This window comes from Vidua chalybeata, chromosome 7, assembly GCF_026979565.1.
Source record: "Vidua chalybeata isolate OUT-0048 chromosome 7, bVidCha1 merged haplotype, whole genome shotgun sequence".
Classification (NCBI taxonomy): domain Eukaryota; kingdom Metazoa; phylum Chordata; class Aves; order Passeriformes; family Viduidae; genus Vidua; species Vidua chalybeata.
This window is the reverse complement of record NC_071536.1, coordinates 34,289,580-34,306,560: the sequence shown is the minus strand read 5'-3', so window position 1 is coordinate 34,306,560 and position 16,981 is coordinate 34,289,580. Positions and strand designations below refer to the sequence as shown.

Sequence of the window (16,981 nt, the reverse complement as noted above, 5' to 3'; positions counted from 1 at the left end):
TCCAGCTAATGAAAATGGTGGTGGTGTTTCCTTCCTGAGACATGCACTTAGATATATTTCAATGTTTCTGAAGTTTGAGATTTAGGAATAACACAAATATTTAGTAACATCTTACTCTGTTACCATTCCCAGAGTTGCTCCCCAAGTGCCAGCAGATGAATTGCCAGCACAGATGTGCCATCACCAGGAACGGCACCCGCTGCTACTGCGGGGATGGATACGAAACAAGCAGTGATGGGAGAAGCTGCACAGGTAAACAGGAAATTCAGTGTAACATCATGACCTAGGTGTCTCCATGGTTCCTGTTGGCTCTCAGGGGCAGGGAGCTGATGGACAACCAGCACAGCGCTGTCGCTTCCTCATCCTTCTTCAAAGGCATTGGTCAGGGGCAAGCATGGGCTTTTGGGGCAGGGAATGGGAAAGAGTGCCCCTAAAATGAGAGTCAGGACCTCCCTCCTGACTCTCTAATGCTCCTGTGCCCCAGCAGCAGCTCCCCTGAAGCTACTGAAGGATCAGTGTGTTGGGGTTTTTCACAAATAGGACGGGACTGTTGGGATATGTTCTTTGAGCTTTATTGTAGTATTGGCCTCGTTAAGTGACTGAGACAATTGGAAGATGGTAACAGCTCACGTACTGCCAGCAGCCAAAGATTTCTTTTGTTACAGAGTATATTAAAAACTTTCTAGCCAATCACTAAAAGTACAGGTCTACCTGCTTCAAACAATGTTTGCTTGAAGCATCATCTTACCTTTACAGTTTCCCACAGCTCAGCTGGACTGGAGCAGTTGTGGAGCTGCAGCTCAGCTGTGTGAGCTGCTCCCTCTCCACACCCCCCCATCAGGAGAGCCTCTAAAACTTGCACTGTTTCACCTCACGGCCATAAAGTCACACCTAGATTAGAATTTGATAAATGAGCCCTCTCAAGGTCCTACTACTTAGCTGGGAACATTATTTTGGAGTAATTAATTGTAGACTGAAACCGTAGACAAATTGTAGACTGTTCTCTTCTATTTTTGAAATATATGACTTCTTCATTCTCTATCCAGGTGTTTGGTTCTTGCTTTATTTTTTCTCTATTAATAATTATCTTGGAGTTCTATGGCCCTATGGATGTTCTCTACTACCAATCACTCCTCTCTCCAACTAAAAGTACTGAACCAGATTCTTCATAAATATAATTTATTATAAATTCTTTCTCTCTATGATTGTCATGTTTTGTGATTAAAAATATATCTCAGGAAATAATTTAAACAGCGGGTTTTTTTGAATGTCAATTTATTACCTAAACCCTCAGCCACTGTTAAATAGCATATCCTGATTTTATGGTATTATCCTTATACACCCTAGCTGAGAAAAATGTTCTTTATATTTATTAGAGGAGTGTATGGTTTTTGATGTTGGATGGTGGTTTAATGGAGAAGTGGTGACAGCTCATTTAAGGAACTGTAAGACATTGCCAGCATAAATAGGTCGAGAAGAGTAATCAATTACTTCCTCTCCTGAAATGTTGCTCCATTCATCAATGCTGATAACTAGTGATCTCTATTGCTAACAAGGACCCGAATGTCTCCCTAACATGATGTAGGCATTGGAGACTACTTGAAATAATGAAGGTTTTATCTTTCAAAATTAAGAGCTATTGAGCTTTAAAACTCCTACCCTTCTTCCTGGCTACTTGAGTGATTTCAACAGCCAACATCCCTGATAAATTCATGGCTTGAGAAGGGGAAAATATCAAGCCTCCAACCAAAATGATTCATGACTTAAACATCTCTCTTGGAATTCTAAGTTTTATTGAATTTCCTTTTTTTTTTTTCCTAATCCCTAAACTAGATCTTGTTAATGTCCCTTTAGATGTGAATGAATGTGACACGTATGGAAGCTGTAGCCAGATGTGTGTAAATACAGATGGATCCTACACTTGCAGCTGTGTGGAGGGTTATGTGCTTCAGCCTGATAACAAGTCCTGCAAGGCCAAAAATAGTAAGTTTTAACATCTTTTTACCTTCCTGAAAATATTTTGTGGTTCGCTCCTGGAGGATTCATGCGAAAAGACAGAGATGAACACAGGTGAGATGAACTTTCCTTCACTCCACTACAAAGAGCTGCACAGCAAGCTTAGGAAAAAACTTTTCACTTATTAAGACAATACTCCAAGGGAAATATCAAAAGTTATTATCTGGATATTATTAATTAAAGAAAAAAAAAATCAGCCAAGATTAGAAGAGTTCCCAGTTTCCCTGTTCATAAATAAATCAAAGATTTTCCTCACACAAACAAAAAAAGGCTGTTTACTCTGGGAAGACAATGGAGACAGGGGAAATGATCATGAGGTAATTGTACCCTTAGGATGAAAAAAGACATGAGATTGCTTTGTCCTTGCCTCATCCCAAGAGGTGAATTTCCTGGTATACATATCCACATGAGGCTTTTTGTTGCTTAGTGCATGTTTTCATTACTTATAGTGGATTGGGTATTTGAGGAAATTAGTCAATTGTGCTTAATGAGGCAATATAGTACACAGTGTTTTCTTATTCAGCATAATGAATTAACGATGCTTTTATATTAAAACACAAAAAAAGTTCCTTAAGGAATTCTTCAACATCCACAATACTGAAGCATTGGCAGCTGAGTATGAAGTCATGTTTATTGTATATATTTTTAAGGCTTCCTTTTTGCAACTATTTTGCCATCAGAAAATAGAAAGGTGTAGCGATGGTTTTGAGGCTTCCTCACCTAAAGAACATTACTAAATGTGTCCTTCCTTGATCACCACTAAGAGTTAGAGTGTTTGCCTGCTTATACTGTTTTTTCTTGATCCATACACGGATATTTAAAAAAAAAAAAGACCTTGAAGTCTTGCGAGATAAGAAAGCCCATGCAAAGAAAAAAATAGTTTCTTATTCTTCTTTCTCCACTACATGAAAATCAATAATGCAATTCTAGATCAGGAAATCCTCATGGTGCCAGTACTGGGCTTGAGATGGCCCTTTTAGTTTCCCTTTTTAGACACAGAAAACTGAGTGTTGTAGTTAGCTGTTGGTGTCAAGATGAAACAAATCCCATTAATAAGGAACTTCTCTGTATTTTCTGCTACTTTATCATGTTTATTTGACAGACGTTTTCACATTTTTAGTATTCCTCAGAATAGAATCACTGCTCATTAATCAAAGAAATCCCTGTAGGACAATGCAAAACCAGGGTCATGGTGCTGCAAAGAAATTAGTGTTCCCCATTTCTTTGTTTTTTTTTTTTTACTTTTTTTTTAAAGGTAGCTTTGGATCAAAAGAACAGAATCCAAGAAAAAAAAAAAAAAAAAAAAAAAAAAAAAAAAAAAAAAAAAAAAAGCAGGTGTCTAAGGATAAAAGAAAACCCAGCACTTAGAAAACCTATTAGTTTTTGTCCTTAAAGAACCTAAAGCAAATAAGGATGGAAAACCTCTGTGCAACCTCTGTGCTTTGCCTACATTTGGCAAAAGTAGTTGTCAAACAGATGCAGAAGAGGAGCTGAGGAACATTCAGCCCTGTGTGTAAAAGCTGTGAGAGATAAGAAGCAGCACTAGAGGTGTAGGCTGGGTTTTCTGTGGAGCTTTCAACATTAATAACAGCCAATCTGCTCTGAATATGAATTTCCACCCATGCTGAGATCCTGGGCATGACACAACCTCTGTTGGATGGGTCCGTGTCTCACAAACGGGACAGGACCCTGACTGGTTGTAGACTTAGGATTTATTATCTGTCTCTATCATGCAAGCAAAAAGCAAGAGACACAGGGAAATAACAACATCTATGCAAATCTAGATCAGAGACTAGATGGCAGCCCATGCAAAGCCTTTTTCTACATATTCTTTGAACTAATAGTGTAAAAGAAAAGGTGTAAAGTCATTATACTCTAATTAGAAAAGGACCCACGTGGGTTTAACATTAACAAAAGGACTTCTATGAACCTCAAACAATACACAATAATTCATTATTTAAGATGGAAACCTTTTCTGTCTTTGCAAAGCATATATCTAGGACTTTTCACATCTTGAACTATCAATAAGTTTTTGTTCTTTTTTGTTCCTCATGATAAATATAAATGTATTCATTTGATTCTTAACTTCCTACCTTCCCATGAGAAGATTTTAAAATTTCCCAGCCTTTCTTAGCTTTATGTCTACTTCCTGAGGCCTTTTCCTTTCTAAAGTCTTTTACCTTTTTATATTCCTACAACAGCCCAGAACACCAAACACCCCAGCTGGCTCTGGGAATGAGCTGGGAGGTTTCTGAACGCTGAGGGGTGCATTGGAGGTTTGCACAAACGGTTTGGGGTACATCCCTTGAGCTTTATTGTGGCTTCAGCCTCATTACGTGGTTGAGACAATTGAAAGATGGGAGCAGCTCTCGTACGGCCAGCAGCAGACAAAGATTTCTTTGTTACAGAGCATTTTAAAAACTTTCTAGCCAATAGCATGTTGCTAAAGCTTACTGATCATTGTTCTAGCCAGTCCCTAAAAGTAGATATGCACCTGCTCCACACAATACTTTCTTTTATGCCTTCTATTAACAACACACAATACTCCATTATTAAGGTTTAAACCTTCTACTCTCTTGCTAAGCATATTTTTCTGTAGTCTTGAGGTCTATCCCAGCCAAGCCTGAAACTCAAACTATTGCTTCATGTCCTTGCTTGCTGTGCTACTGTAAGTTTGCTACTTTCAGACTTTCCAACTACAGCTAGCTATGAGTTTTTTTACTCTTTCTGTTTCTGAGACCTACTTCCACAGCTTTCTAGAAATCTTCTTACCTTTGCTGTTTTCCCCACAAGGAGCAGGGAGGTGCAGGAGGTGCTGAGCAGGTGACACTTGTTGGTACCTGCAGGAACCCTGCCCAGGGCTGGGGACAGCGTGGTGACCCCACAGGTCCATCAGCTGCTGGGTGGCCTCGGAGCCTGTCCCCTCTCAACCATCTCTGCACGTGTGGGGTGGCACAATGAGCAGAGAACTCCCCAAAATCTGCTCTTTGCTGCCCTTCAGGCAGCCAAGCACTCAGCTGGGAAGGTGGTGAGGTCTTGCCCTCATTAAATTCTGCATTTTCTTCCTCAGCACAGTTAAATAACTCTGGAGCTGAAAGCTTTTAGCTGCACATTCCCTTTGGGAAGGATGTTAAAATAGGTAACAAAACAGCTGGGGGCTCACTGTGGGCTTTTTCCAGACTTTTTTAGCATATTTTCTTTTATGAATAAAGAGGCAGTTAATGGTTTCTTCTGAATTAAAAATGAAACAAAACACACTTTTTGTGGTTTACTGAATTTAAGAACTTACTTGTTTACCAAGTTTTTATGCCTAAATTGTAAAGCCTTCATGTGATGAGAAGACTATTTAAGGAAAGAAAATTACAGAATTGGGAATATCTGGATGAGGAAAAGAAATTCATCTGTTTTACAAACATTCCTGATATGTTTTATATGTCCAAAGCCAATCTAGACAGAAATGCTGTGTGGTAAGAAACATTTGTCGTGTAGATAAAGTGGGATGAACTGATAATGACTAAAGAAAAAAATTAATTCTAGCTTTTAGGAAAAAAAAAAATCAGCCCTGTTTAACTGTTTTGAGAACACAATTTTCTTATAAAATCTCACCAAATGAAGTTTTCAGACTTTGGAAATAAAACATTTGTGAGGTACATTATGGTTAAGCATCAAAAATAATGTAAAAAAAATTGAACTTCTCAGGTTTTTTTCAGGTTTTTATACAAAATATATATTGGTGACAGCAAAGTCCTTAGATTTACAATGTATACCCCAGGAAAAGGGGGTTGAAGCTGTTTTTAAACACTGAATTCTGGAGTTTATGCCTTTCATATCATTATGGTGGAAAAAATAGAAAATGCTGGCATTTCTGAGGTTTTTTTTCAGATGAGAAGTCTGTTGGCAGTGCAAAACACCTTCATTTCTGGTTTGTTGTGGCATCACTTATTGATCTGTATTTTAGACAAGATCAGGTAGGAGGGAAATGCAAGTCTTTCATCTTTTCCACTACTCTATCTTAAACATAATTCAAAGGAGGATGCTTTCATTTTAGTCAAGAATGATGAATCATAAAACTTCCCTGGATTAAAGAGCTATTCACTTCTTATCTTTCCTGTAAAATGAAAAAAAAAAAAAAAAAAAAAGAAAAACTTGTGAAAAAAATAACATGTGTGAAGTCCATTTGTTTGAAAAGCTGCTGTCAGTTCACTGGAACTCACTCTAATCTGTCCTCTAAAACTTTTAAACTGTGTAGAATCTGTTCTCCAGGAACGGACAAGAAGTTTTTGTGAGAGTGAGGACATGATTTTTTTAGTATCTCCTGTTTTTCATCTGCATTATGCTATACAGTAAGTTGATTTATACATTTTCATATGAAATTTTGATATTTTGTAGAGTTTTATTATCAATATATTATACTTTTCAAATTATGAAATCAGCCTTTATCTGAGTAACACTGAAAAAAGATAATCTACCCTGCTGTGCAAAACCATGATTAACTGCTTTAATCCATTGAATTATTTCATGTATTTATGCTTTAAAAATACAATTCCAAGCCCAGTAATCTAGTTGCTGTATTTTTAATGTGTAATGGTGCCTGTTGAGCAGAACTTCTTGGCAATGCCACAGGTCCTTACAACACCTTTGTCTGCAGCCAGGTTTGATTACAGCAGCTGCTCAAGAGGTTTGAAGCGAATTCCTTTTAAGAATTCCTTTATGTCTTCGAGCCTAATACCAAAATACAGCCTTTCTCTGGAGTTTAGTGAGGTATTAAATCCTCGTTACAGTTTTCAAGAGGTCGGTTCAAAGAAAAGATCTGGTTCTGTCTCACAGCCCTAAACCACCTGGTGGCTTTGAAACCGCAAACAGCTCCTGTGAGCTGCCTTCTCTTTGAGGCTTTAGATATTGCAGACTGTGGAAATATCCGGCTTAACACACAGAATAAGAGCAAAAATCATAATAAAGGTCTTACCACACTGCTGGTAGCTGAGGAAAGAGTGATTGAATCCAGAAGTAGGCAATGGTGTTATTTTGTGGGGAGAGAGAAGCTGAGCACAGAGCTGTTGGATGTAAAAATAAATCCCCAGACTCAGCGGGATGCAGATGGAAACTCTCCTTTTGTACCAGTCTGGGGTGAGTGGGTGATAGGGACAGAAGTTCCTAAATCTGCCTTTCCTCAAGGGTAGCAAAAGTTGCTAAGAACAGGGGGAAAGAGAGATTTACAGGCACTGACTGCAAAGGGACCTACCTGGCATATTTCAAACAAAAATTACTTACTGAGAACCCCCCACCACCTCATCTTTTGGAAAGGAAAAAACAAACAAGACTCGAGAGCTTCACTCGTGGTTTACACCACAAGGGATTGCTTTGCAAAGAAATTCAATCCCTGCAGTTCTTGGATGTCTTCTGAAATTCAAAGAGGAAATAATGCTTGGATCTGACTGATGGATGGGTGGAAGTGAATGTGGGGATGATGAGGACAGGCAGTAAGTTCCAAAAGTAACACTGCAGAAGTGTGGATTTACAAATGTTCATGTGGGATTTACTGGGGAGGGACAAAATGTGTAACAAGACAGAATATACATTATGGAATAAGAAAGAATAAACAAGGAGTAAATGAAATCCAAAATCAAAAGAATACACACTGAAGCTTTATAGAATTTTTTTTTTTTTTGCATAAAAAAATAAATTTAAAAAAAGAGAGCATCAAGATGTTTAAATAAAGCAGATATTACCAAAGAACAGAACACCTATTGCTGTGGCTTTGAGTGAGACCACTGAACACTGTACTCACTGAAATATTCTTTTCTGTTAATCAGACCAGCTGATGAAGTACCATTTGTCAAATCCTTTTATTTATGCAATTTTTTTCACCATTTAGACATCTGGAACTGCTTAGTGAAAATTTGAGAACTCCATTAGTTGGAATATTGATAGAAAGTGCTGCATGTCAAAGCAGTGTTCAAACATTGATGTATTCCTTTGAAAACAAGCAAATCACATTGGGGTGAGAGCTCCTGATGTGGCAACACAATTTTTTTTTCACGTGTGCCTGAAGCTGCAGGGTTTCTATCCTTTAAGGTTTCATTGCACTGGATTTATTGTCAGGTTGGTTATAACTTCTTTGAGCAGCACCCACTCCTCAGATTTTGTCCTATTTTATAGACTCTTATATGAAAAGCATCTTACAATTTCATGTGTCCTCATGAGTTCTGCAGGTTTTCCTGGCCCTAATTCTTTTTTGAAATGCCACTAATCTGGATAAGATAATTTGCATAAGTTGTATTTCATTTTATGATTTAGGTGTGAAAAATGTTGCAATAATGATACTTGGAATTAAACAGAGGCTGTGGGGCTGGGGTAATTAATTTTCTTTAATGATGTGAACCGTTGGAACAGCAGGATAAAATAGACTAATAATTGGGAATATATGATAGTTATGAAAATAAAACCAAAACCAATTTATTACATATCTTAAAACAAGCAGGTAAGAACATTAAAAACTACATTAAAACCAAAAAGATAAATATGAAATATACAGCCTATTATTCCTTTAAACTCTCCTCACTTTGTTTTCCAGAGCCTGCTGATAGACCTCCTCTTCTTCTGATTGCAAGCCCTGAAATGATTGAGGTTTTATACCTTAATGGCAGCAGAATGTCTGCCTGGAGCCCTGTGAAGGGATCTGCAGTGGTGACCCTGGACTACAGCTACAGAGAGGACACCCTGTGCTGGGTTGAGTCCCGAGAGCTCTCCAGCCAGCTCAAGTGCTCCAGGATCTCCAAAGCTGGGACCTTACCAGAGGAGTGGACAGTGAGCATCGCCCAGAACCTTCACAGTGAGTATTTGGCAGTGTTTTGGCACAACAGTTGTGTCTGTCCTGACAAAAGAGGGCCTGCAGAAGTGTTTTTGGGCTTGCAGCTGAAAAGAGTCTCAAGGCTTTAAATATTGCAGCTCACACTGAAGCGATTTTATGGCTTTTCTCTCATATATTCAGCCTGTGCTGCAGTGTTCGTATCTATGCAAAGGTTTTTAAGATGTGTGGTTTTATAGACTAACTATAATGTGTGGGAGTTACGAAGCCAACAGTGCAATGGAAGAAGAAATGTAAAAGGCTTCTTTTTCTCTGGCAAAATAGTGCTACATAAAGCTCATTCTTTGCTGCTGGGACAATGCTAACAATGAAATGGAACCATATTTATCACACCAACTATCATAGGTATGTTAGTTCTTAAAAATACCAAAATATTTCCTGACTTACTTGAAATAAAATGCTGCCTCTGTTTTTTAAAATTAAGAAAATAAATTTTAAAATCCCTGAAGTCATCACACTGAATTAGCCTTTGCATTACAGCATTATTCCTCAGTCAGCTTTTCAATTTGTGGGACAGTTAACTTATGAGGAAGGTGTTCATCCACACACACACTGATGCTGAAAGTTTCAGCTTTCCTATTACCCAGATTCTGTACTGCATTAGTAGATGACTCTGAACTTCATATAAAGTGTTAGTAAGTTCTCTTCACAGCTTAGTCAGACAAAACAATCCTTTTCCAGCCTGAGAACCAAGGACAGCATTGCAAAAAATGTCCAAAAAGTGTAAACACCATCAGATTGAGGAGAGCAAGCCGGGAGGATGGGACTTCATAACCTGCAGCTGTAATTGGACAATTGACCCCAATATGTCAAAACTTATAAAAGAGTGAAAACTCGTGACTCAGAGTCCATCTTGGGTGTAGCCCTGGCCAGGCTCTTGCACTGCCCAAGGTGTATCCTTGAAGGGCTTTTAATAAATCCCTATTTTATTCCTTTAACTCTGTCCAGCCTCTGTTCCAGGGAGCCTCTCAAGGCATCAGCATTAACATGTGAACAGACTGCAAAATGTCATGCAGGGAATGGAAAAAAAAAAAAAAAAAAAGATATTTTCTTCCTCTTTCACAGAGATGGTCTAAAATTTGATCTAAGCTTTGGGAAAATCCTTTTAAGGTGAGATGTGCATCAAAGAATATCTCTGAAAGGATTTCAAACCCTCTGACCATGACTTCAGGAATATTTAAACCACAAATTTGATTGCAACTCTTAGAGGTGCAAAAGTAATAAATTCTTCATTGAGATTGTGCTTTAGACTATACAGATAGCTGGTTTTAGGTATGCTCATTGATGCAGGGTAAGGGTTTTTTTTTTAACTTTTACATGTACTAGAATAGTAAATTGAATTTTAAAAAATCACTCCAAAAATAGGGTTCGGATTTTGGGGATCTTTTTATTCACCACTCATTGTTAGTATTCTACTTTTAGTGAACACTCTTATCCTAGGCATAAATATATTTATTTGTAGGGGTTTTTTTTTTTCCTTCTTCTTGTTTCTTCTATTCAGTTGCATTTTTTTAGGAGAGGTTTTAAGTGTATTTTAGAGGACTTTTTTATACTTTAGATATCAAAGTACTCTAAAGATCATGGCGGTAGTATTTAATTGTGCATTTTCAATTCACTTAGCCATTGATATTTTGTTTTCCTTTTAGCAAGAAAAATCGAATTAACCACAGTCCTGGGTGAAATGTGCTTTGTTTTGAACTCTGTGTGTGTGTTCTGTCATGATGTTTGCACCATCAGAGTGGACCTGAGCCTTCCACCCCTTCCCCTGTGTTCCTGTCCCTCTGTTCCCTGCATGTGCAGAGAATTTCTGATCCAGATGCATCACTGCATCTGTTTGCAAAATCAAGGCCCTGGCATGGGTTTAAAATTAATACAGTGCTGCAATTTATGAGCTGCTCATTTTTCATAATGCCAGCACACACCGGCCTGTGGTCTCTAATATTCTACCCTAACTTCATGGTAATCATTCAGTCTTAATTAGATGAAGACTAATAATTCCCTTGGACATGAAGTGACTGTAGAGACTCGCTTTGACTTTTTGATTTTGATTTGGGAAATAGTGCTTAGGGACTCCAATAAAAGAACTTTTCTGGGAGCTCTGACTGACACACTCTCACAGATGTAGCTGTGGGAGTGTTTTTCCCAAGCACACACATCCACAGACACTTCTGTTGTGTTGCTCAGTGGAGCTGCATCAATCCCCATGGTCTGGGCATGTCTCCTCAGAGGGAGAAGCAGCATGAAACCTGCTTTTGTCCACCTAATTAGGATCTTCTAGACACCCTGGAGTTATTCCTGCCAGGACATGGCAGGAATCTCATGTTGCTCTACCTGCTATATTTGCCAGATAATCTTGTAGCTGCTGCAAAATTGAGTTTTAATTTTAAATTCTCCTTTTTCTTCGCTCCACCTTCTGTTACCTGTCAGGTCATTTCTGCTGTTTCTCTTCATCATACAGCACTACACCTGATGAGGCAAATTAATTTTGTAACTCTGTCAAGGAAAATGTTTTCCAGTGTAATTGCATTCTCTGCCAGCTCAAGCCAAATAAATGGTCAGGGCCATGGGGTGATTCGCAAAAAAATTGTACATTCTGTTCTTCATAGGAAGCTTTCTTTTGTGTTTGTGTGAAATTGGTTATTTCTAAAAGTACTAGGGGAAAAAATAAAACAAACAAACATTAAAGGTTTTCTTAGCAGTGTTTGTGGAATTTGTCTTTTTTATTCCAATCTTCTAATCATTTTGTTAGTGGAAAAATAAATCTGCATTTGACACAAAATGTGCTAGAAAGTGAGTTATACAAAGTGATTTGGACTGCTTGAAGTACATTTATTTAAAGTGTTTTCTTCAGTGAAGGCAAGTAAGTCTTGTAGGTAGGAACAAAGAATATAGATCATCTTTAAAGATGAAAGTCTCCATCTAGGAAAGCAGAGACTATGAAAATGACTTAGTTTTCATGATGGGTCACACAGCACCAGCTCCAGGTACTGAACATAAGCTTTGGATTCACAAAAGAAAGGAAATTATAGTTCTTTAGTTTCTACCATTCATTCTCTGAAGAGTCCAATGTGACTTCACTTTGGAGAGGACGAGTCCCAGATGGATGGGATCAGATCCTTTGAAGCACTGGGGAGCTTGGTCAGTGTCTCAGTCTGCAGAGGGAGAAAGGCTGAGCAGAGGCTGATCCTGCCCTTGGGTGTTTTTGCTCTAGAGAACAGGGTGCAGCTCCAGAGATACCACCTCGTGCTTAGTAGTTAGGCTAATTTCACTCTTAATATTTATTATTTCAGGGCTTGTTTGGTAGTTTTATCCCCTCACATGAGGACAGCTTTCTGCAGGCACAGCAGTATCAGCACAAGCACTTTGGTCTCAGACAAGGCCAGGCATTGTCATGTTGTTTCATCTTTGTCTTTTTAAGACCAAGAAATTTTTGGAAGAGAAGCTGGAAATTTTCCTCCTGGGAAAGATTTATGCAGACAGTTCTGGAGCCAAAACATTTTGTTTTAATTTCCATGTGCTTTCCGATATTTTAAGCCCATGGGCTTTCAGAGGTGATTCTCCTGTAAGGGAGGCTTGTGCAACCTCTGTCCATAGTAACAGGCATGCTCCTTGACACCTCACAGCCCACTTCAGTGAGTACAGTGAGACTTCCAGGGACAATCATTTATTTAAACTGATATCTCTAGGCCCAAACTAACAAAAGTTCTTTCTAACGGCATGAATGTGGAAAATCTCCCAATTTTCTGCCCTTTCAAAGCCATGATGTGCAATCTTTCATGAATGCTTTTGTGTGTGGGAGCTGAGAGGTGGCCAGAGCAGCATCCTCTGGATACAAGAATCTCCTTCTTCCTCATTTTAGGAGGCATTTTGTGTCTTCATCATTACAAGCACCAAGCACCTTTCATGCTCTACAAACCAGCATCAGGCAGCACCACCTGGGTTTTAGCTGCTATTCTTCTACAGAATATAACAAAATCTCTTCTGGGATGATGCATGATCATTTCTGCTTGGCTGACGTTTGATTCAGGTTTTCTTGGCACTCTGTTATCTCAGCACACCACAAGCAATGCTGCAGTGCCTGTGTTCAGCTTTGCCACCTGTGCTTTGTGCCCACAGCTGATCACACCTCACCTGGGAAGGGGCACAGGCTTTTCTCTTGGCAGCTGTGTTTGGACAGGACTGCTCTGGATTAAAAGAAACAACTTGTTTCCTCTGTAGTAATTGTTTTTACCTGCCAAGGTTGGGAGCAGGGGGTGGTTATGGAGGGCCTGGAGTCTCTGTTTGTGGGACCCAGAACCTTCTGCTTGACCTGCTGGGCACAATCCAGGCTGGCTTTTTGGATTTCCCACTTTCTGGATGTGAGGGCAGTGAAGAACATCAGGCAGCGAGCCCAGGGAATTTGATCACGATCCAGGAGTGTCTGTGTGGGTACATTACTGTTTCCTTCCCTGATTTTGGTCCCCCTAATGGCTCCTCCACCTCCTGACCTACATCACTTCTCAGCAGTGATTATCCATAAACACTGCTGTGTTCAGAGTAGCTGCAGTAATTTCCCTTGGCACTGCTGAGGCTCAGTCACTGAAGGAAACACCAAGCACTGGAGATGATGTTCCTGACAGCAATTCCTGTGAATTGCCATGAATATTCATGGAAAATCAGAGCAAAGTTTGGCTTACTCTGCAGGAGCAAAACTGAGAAGATCTGGGGGAAAGTGTTTATTCCTACATAGTCTGCCCCAAACTTGCCTCCAGACAGGCACTAAGAGCTGTCACACAGTTGTAGAATGTGGGTTTGCTTTTCCTCCTGTGATAGACAGCCCATGTGCCTTGAAGATGCACAGGAAGGAGAAGGTTTCATCTCAAAAGTAATTTATACCTCACATGGTTCCTTAGTAGTGTTCAGAGCACCTAAATGAGTCATGGGGGCCCAAATGGGAGGTGAGAAGAGTGTCCTAAGGGAGTATCACAGAATAATTTTCCTGTGTGTGGACTTCTCAAGCTCTGGCTGATCTTGCATTGCTGTCCTTGCATTTCTGAGAAGACTGGTCAAATGCTGGTTTTGGGATAATGGACTTTCTTGCTTTGTCCAAAGGTGGGATTTCTTGGCTTTTGGCTTTAGGTTTTTTTTTTATTATTATTATTTTTTTTTTAATAGTGTCAACATCTCATTCTTAAGTGCTCTAGACAGAACCATGAGTAAATATACAAAACTAGGATAATTTTCTCATTAACTGTTTATTCAGCTATAATTTCCCATCTCCTTTCACTGTCCAGCCAGTCAGTCTCCTGAGGTCCTGCAATTCTTCAAAACAGACCATTCTCTTTGCTGTTCTGGAAATCTCATTTTTTATTGGACCTCATCACCTCGTTATTCATGTCATCTTCCAGGAGGCTCGTGGATGTTGTCTCACACAGGTTCCAGCACAGGCTGTTGCTCTGGAACTTGGTGATGTTCCACAGAGAATCAGGATTGATCCACTTGGGCCATACGTGGTCCCTCTCTGTCCTATATGTCAGGCTACATCTTTCCCGAGTCTTCCTCATGTTTTCCTCAGCGTCTGTTGAGATTTTTGTGTTTCCCTGTTTACATTTTGTTTTAATTTCCATGTGCTTTCAGATATTTTAAGCCCATTTTTTTTTTCTTCATGCTCCATGATATGGGAAATGCTTTCTGTGCAGCTGTTTTATTCCTCATTCTGATGTCCCTGAACTGACAGAACTTCTGATCCAGGATTTGATACAGCCTCAATAAGGTGCTTTCCTAGCACAGTACAGACTTTTATTTAGTGCAGGAAATGGTGCTATCTGATAATTGTTCTTTTTCAGCAAGTTTTTCTGTCCCCTGTAATGCCAAGACTCCTTTAGAGAATCAGGCCTGTACAGAAACTTCCTTTGACCAGTGCTCCTCTCTTTAGCTCCTTGTCTTTGCTGATTATTGGTTCTGCACAGCCTTTTGATGGTTATCAGTGTAAGTGGAAGGATAAGGATAGGCCATATCTCTTCATTCAACCTTTCTGCTCCAGCAAGCACAATCACTTGGGTATCATCCTTTGTGCTGTGTACTGCATATTTATTATATATAATTTTTAAATGAATAATATTCATATAATCGGGTCTATACCTCAATTCTCAATGGTGTTTGCACAGAAGTGAAGATATAACCTGTATAGCTGAAACCCTAAGAGGGCCTTTCTTCTCTTAGGGGGTTTTAAATATTAGTTGTGAAGGATCTATCTACTTTTGCTGCATTTTTTGGGTACAGACTTCTCCATCTGGCTTGGGAATTGTTCTACTGGTTTGAGTAATGTCACCATAACATTGTGTTGTGTCACTTTGAGGCACAAGCTCCCATGGCAGAGAGCCTGACTTGGTGGCATTTCCCTCCAAAGCTAGGTGATCTGCACTTAATCCTTTTTGACACCAGAGCTACTTATTAACTGACTGTTAATTGCCACAAATGGATTTTTTCAGTTGTTCAGAGATGTGATGTTACTATTTTTCAAGCTTTGTTACTCATCCACCTTCCACAATTGATCTTGCGTTGACATTGGTCAAAACCCTGTGTCTTTCTTCTGTTCCTAGCAAAGCTGACATGATATCTGTTCTTTATTTATTCTTCAGTAGTTATATCCTGGGCATTACATCTCAGACTGAGCACAGGAAATAAAAAGCCTTATCTCAATGGCATTTCTCAGTGCAAATTTTTGATTGCTTTTGTTTTGTTTTGTATTTTTTTCCCCTTCCCTAAACTCCAAGGCTCTGCCTGGATCAGTCTCCTGAATGCTTTCTCTGCAAAGAGACAAAAATTATCAGTGTTGAATTGTCATATTCCCTTTTCCCTGTTTTATCAATTTCTTACCTCACCATTTTTGGACTTTCTTCTTAATTCCAGATTTGTTGTTATCCTAAAGTGGGACATGACTGGATCATTTTATGTCTTCCTTACATCCCAACCCATTCTGGGTAGAAAAGCTCTTGCACCAGGGAGGAAATACAAGAGCAAGCAAGCAAACTCCCACAGCAGCAGAAGGGCTTTGTAAAGAAAAAAAAGGACTTTTTGTCAAAGTAGCAGCAACCACATAAATTTATCAGTCAGAATTCTGAGGGACTCTTCATCTCTATCAAATTGAATTATTATGCTTCTTGTAAAACAGTAGCATTTTGATTTTGTTAACAGGGTCTTTAAGGTGGAATAAAATAATTGTGGGGACTATAGAGATGTAGTGTGTAGATAACTAGGTTTCTGCTAATGTGAATCACAGTTTTGTAGTGAATATTTTACAAAAGCACTTATATCTTCATATACGACAGTAGTGAAGTATTGGTTAAACAAAAACCATATTTTTTGTTTAAATAAATTACTTGTTTTAATAGAAAAACCAAGTAGTTTATTTTTCCTGAAATGTGGCATTAACTACTGCATGTTTTATGGCATTAGACTCACATTTTTTTCATAAAACTTTAACATCCACATACACCATGTTGGCTTAATTTTGTTCTTTACTCAGTAGCCACTGGAACTGTTCTTGGAATTATTGCACATTTCCTCAGTGTTCACAGGAGCTTGTCTTCTGCCTTTCTTCCAATGAGGAGAGATATAGGAGATAAATAAGAGAAAAACACTTGTAAGCTGCCCATTTCAGTAAAGTTGTTTATGGACTTGAGGTTTCAAATGCACTCTTGGAAACTTTCTTAGTGGCAATAAAATAAATTATTAATATTTCAGTATACTTCAATATGCTAATTACATATGCATAATTTTTTAGCTTTCTACTGGTGCTTTTCTACTGTGTCTATAAATTTCACATCTCTTATGATTTAGCCAGTGGTTGTCTTCTTGAGTGGTAAAATATCTTTGTAAATGCAACTCACATACATTGCTAACCAAGTTTGCTTCATTTAGACTAATTGACAGCAAATTTGCCACACAGATATATATTTATTTATTTATGCAAATATTTAATTCAGACTTCATTAAAGTCCTAAAACACTCTACTAAAGTCAAGTGAAGAAGTCAAGGATTCTTGGTTTTGGGCTTTTTTTTTTTTTTTTTTTTTTATAATGCACTTTGGATTGTGTCATTAAATGAGTTCTTCTG

General features: G+C 38.7%; 1 protein-coding gene across 1 annotated transcript in view; it reads left to right on the top strand.

Moving 5' to 3' along the window:
* Positions 1 to 16,981, top strand: part of LRP1B (LDL receptor related protein 1B) — a 632,825-nt gene that overhangs the window by 336,515 nt on the left and 279,329 nt on the right. The window contains exons 4-6 of the mRNA XM_053947419.1: positions 133 to 252; positions 1,855 to 1,983; positions 8,591 to 8,848. Of these exons, the coding sequence (XP_053803394.1) occupies positions 133 to 252; positions 1,855 to 1,983; positions 8,591 to 8,848 (507 nt within the window). The remainder of the gene's footprint in view (positions 1 to 132; positions 253 to 1,854; positions 1,984 to 8,590; positions 8,849 to 16,981) is intronic.